Source organism: Callospermophilus lateralis, chromosome 2, assembly GCF_048772815.1.
Source record: "Callospermophilus lateralis isolate mCalLat2 chromosome 2, mCalLat2.hap1, whole genome shotgun sequence".
Lineage (NCBI taxonomy): Eukaryota > Metazoa > Chordata > Mammalia > Rodentia > Sciuridae > Callospermophilus > Callospermophilus lateralis.
The window spans coordinates 2,291,040-2,294,984 of record NC_135306.1 but is presented as its reverse complement, the minus strand read 5'-3'; the positions used below and the strand labels follow the sequence as shown (position 1 = coordinate 2,294,984).

General features: G+C 63.7%; 1 protein-coding gene across 1 annotated transcript; it reads left to right on the top strand.

Moving 5' to 3' along the window:
- Nucleotides 1-415: 415 nt before the first annotated feature.
- On the top strand, nucleotides 416-3,255 carry LOC143392147 (allergen Fel d 4-like). Its single transcript, XM_076844967.2, has 6 exons — nucleotides 416-532; nucleotides 1,258-1,394; nucleotides 1,851-1,924; nucleotides 2,648-2,755; nucleotides 2,975-3,076; nucleotides 3,230-3,255. The coding sequence occupies exons 1-6, from the start codon at nucleotides 416-418 to the stop codon at nucleotides 3,253-3,255; spliced, it is 564 nt and encodes a 187-aa protein (XP_076701082.2).
- The last annotated feature ends 690 nt before the right edge of the window (nucleotides 3,256-3,945 follow it).

Below are 3,945 nucleotides of genomic sequence, written 5' to 3'. Positions count from 1 at the left end.
GGGAAGCAGGGCCTCTCCAGAAGAGGGGTGCAACCCCCACTCCTACCAACGGCCTGTGGTGCTGAGGCTGCAGGGCCCTCATCCCTGTGAGCCCACTGGAGCCCCGGATGTGCCCAGGCCACCACAGAGGCCTCTCAGTCCAGGAGCCAAGTGGCACTGGAGGCCTGGCCCAGAGCCCCTGTCAAGACCTTTTCAGAGGAAGCAGCTCATGGCCCCAGGCTGGCAGCGACCCTCTCCAAACTCCCTGTGTGCAAACACGTTGGTTCCGGGGGATGGTGCAAGGGCGAGGCAGCAGGGGGGCTGTTCCCTCTGGGCTTGGCCCTGGCCCTGGCCCTGGCCCTGGCCCTGGCTCTGGAGCAGTATATATGCAACAGAGCAGGGCTGTCCACACCGCATCCAGCAAGCTGCATCCCGAATGGAACAGCCACACAGGGCCATGATGCTGCTGCTGCTCAGCCTCTGGCTGGGCCTGGCCTGGGCCCAGCAGGACCAAAGCCTGGTGCCTGTGCAACCCGGCTTCCACCCTGAACAGGTGCTCTTGGGGGCTGGAGGGAGGGGTGGAGGGCACCCCCATCCCTGAGGCTGCTCCTGGGCCCCTTGTACCCCAATACCCCCAGTGTGCACCCCAATGACCACAGCCCCTTGCACACCCTGACACTCCTCAGCACAGCCAGCGATCAGCCGTGTCACACAGGAAGACACCAAGCTCCATGCCCCCGACAGCTGGGAGGCAGCAGACCAGTGGGTGTGAGCCAGCCTCAGCACTGAGAACCCACAGGGACAGTAGTGTCCTTCCAGGGGCCAGGAGCTCTGGGACAGTGACCCCTCACTCCTCTGGGTTCCCTCAGGGTGTGTGGCCACCTGGGAGCCCATCAGTGTCCAGCCCCCAGGAGGGCTGCAAGCTTGGGGCCTGAACAGAGGGAGGGAACCCTTAGGCCAGAGCTCCCCACCTGTGTCCCATTGCACACGACCCCACGGCCTCTGTGTGAGAGGACTGCCCACTCTGCCAGGGGCTGGGGTGCAGGCACCATGCCCACCCGTCAGCAGCGCCATGGCCCACACTACACTGGCCAGCCTGGCTGGGCTGGGGGCAGAGTGGCAGCCCTCAAGCCCTATTAGCATGAGGTCTGAGATAAGGTGGGTCGGCACCCTACACCCCTCGGGGCAACCCTGCCCCTGCCCACTGCTGCAACCAGGCGCCAGGGAAGAAGGCTCCCCAGGACCACCAGGGTGAGGACAGGGCCTTGCTGCCTGCAGGTGGAGGGGCGCTGGCACACCGTCAAGCTCGGTGCCACCGACCCGTCTGTTATTGAGGAAGGAGGCTCCTACCTGTGTTCCATGTCTGGCATCAAACTCCTGGAGGACGGAGACCTGAACATCACCTACTTCCACAGGCGAGGGGCTGGGGCTGCGTCCTTGGCATGACCCGTCTCCCATCCTGGCTCCGACCGGCCACATCCCAACCCCTCTCCCCAGGGCCTCCCAGCTGCTCACAGCTCAACCTCCCGCCCCCGACACCCCACCCAGGAGGACCCCCAAACACTGCTGGGTCCTCTGGGCCACTCTCCTGGAGGGTATATGGTGTCCATAGCTCCATCTGGGAAAACCAGGCCAGCAACTGGCTCCTGCTCCAGGTGCCCTTGGGGGGACCCAGGTCCAGCTGCATGTCTCAGGAAACCTGCTGTGTAAGGACTGGGTGTGGCTCAGCGGTAGAGCTTGCCTAGTGTGCAGGGGCCCTGGGCTCCATCCCCCACACACAGGAGGGAGGGAGGGAGGAAAGGAGAGAGAGCAGAAAGAAAGAGGGAGAGAGGGAGAGAGGGGGAAGGAGAGAGGACGTTGCTTTCTTTCAGGAAAGATGGAAAGTGCGTGCAGGAATTCTACATTGGGAAGAAGACCAACACGCCCGGCCGCTACACTTTTGAGTGTGAGTCAAAGTGCCCCACGGCTAGCGGGGGTTGGCCATGAGTGGGTACAAAGGCAACTGGCCAGGGATATTCTGGAAGAAGTGGGGAGTGGGTGAAGGGGGAGGTGCCCCCACAGCCCGGTAGCCACCCCTCTGAGTTTCAAAATCCCAGAGCGGCAGCCCCGTACTCTTCCCTGGAATGCCACGGTTCCTCGTGGACCGCTGGCCCTTCTCCTGGGCCCTCCCGAGGCTCCAGCTGGAGGGAGGTCGGTGGAGAGAACGGCTCTGGCACTTCCTTGCCCAGGCCCTGGGTGCGGCTGACATTTCCCCCGTGAACATAGGTCCCAAAGCACAAAGGAACGTTTGTGAGGCGGGGGCAGGTCATCTAGGGACAGAGGGTACCAGCCTGCCCCCGGAGAGGAGGGCGCGGAGCTGAGCGGTGCCTGATGGACAGGCTGCGTCTAGCATTTGCCGAGCTGGAGCCTGGCAGGAGGCACAGACAGCTCTGTCAAGACTGGGGAGTCCTGGCCCCCCTTCCTCCTGTGCTGCCCTCCCTGCCTCCTGCCCCGGAGAGAGACTGAGACGGTGACACAGAGACACAGAGCTTGATGGAGTCCGTGGTCTGGGTGGCAGGGTCCCAGGTTGTGGCCAGCCAGCCAATGCTGAGCCCTTGGGGGAGGCGCGGTGCTGGCGGGCAGGGTGCCTAGACCCAGCAGGCCTTGTGCCACCTGGTTTCCGTTGCAGATGAAGGTAAAAACTTCCTCACCTTCGTGGCTGTGGGCGATGGCTTCCTCATCATGGACCTGGAGAACCGCCGTGAAGCGGGTGCTCTGATCGTGGTGGAGCTCCACGGTAGGTGCCAGCCCCATCCCACCTGGGACAGCAGAAGAAGTGCATGTCTCAGGGCGGGGAGACCTGGGGTCCTGGCTGGACGGCAGGCCGCAGTGGGCAGCGGGGCTCAGGGCTGGAGCCTTCCCCTGGGGCTGCCCCAGGGCTCTCCTTGCTGGCCCCCAGTGGATTCCAAGAGGTTGCAGTCCCCTGTGACTGGGTGTTTGACTCCGGGGGCTGCAGGCAGGACCTTCCTGGTGAACGAGGTGGGGCAGGAGGCATACAGGAAGCACACGCTCAGGAGAGGTATCCAGCCAGACAACATCGTGGAACTGTCTGCTCACGGTAAGCCACCTCGGAACACGCTGGCCAGGGTAAACCCCCCCATAGTAAGTCCTCCCTGGGGCCAGAGGGGGCAGTGGGCAGGAGGAGGGGTCCGCATGGGCTGGAGTGGCCTCATCTGGGGTCAGTAACCTCTGCTCCCTCTTTGGTCTGCAGCAAGATGCACCTCCCTGGGGTCCTAGGTGAGTAGACACCTGCCTGTCCCCTGTCTTTACTGCCACCAGTTCTGGCAGGTGGCTTTCTCTGGGGACCACCCTGCCCAGTGCAGCCCCTAGTCTACTGGGCTATGCTTGCTAAGAGGCTGTGTTCTGGGACCCAGACTGAGTCAGAACATCGGGTGGACCTAGGCCAGCCCAAAGGAGCAGGCCCCTCTCCAGAAGCCCAGCTTGGGATCTCAGGATGGGCCACAGCTTCCAGCCACCCAGGAGAAGGGAGGTTCGCCCCTGGCCTCAGCCTCCCTGTTCCTCATCTGCAGTCACCCGCTTCCTGCCCACCCCTGTACACACACACCATGGTGCACACACACACACACACACACACTCCCGGCCACTCCCTGGCTCATCCTGTGCTTGGCCCAGTGCTCCCTGCATCCTGGTGCCCCTTAGAGCTCTGCCAAGCACAGTCAGGCCCTCATCCCTCCAGGGCCCCCCTGGGTCCTCCCCTGCACCCAGGGCAGGATGCCTCCCCACACCCTGCCTTCTGGCTCATTAGGCAGGCTCCCAGGCCAGGGTTGAGGCTGTCTCAGTGGCTCGAGGATGTGGGGGGATACCCAGGAATCGCCACTCAAGACCAGGGACAGGAGGCTCAGCGCCTGTGACCTGGAGGTCTTGGCCTAGTGTAGGGGGCTCGAGACAGAGGCCCGTGAGACTCCA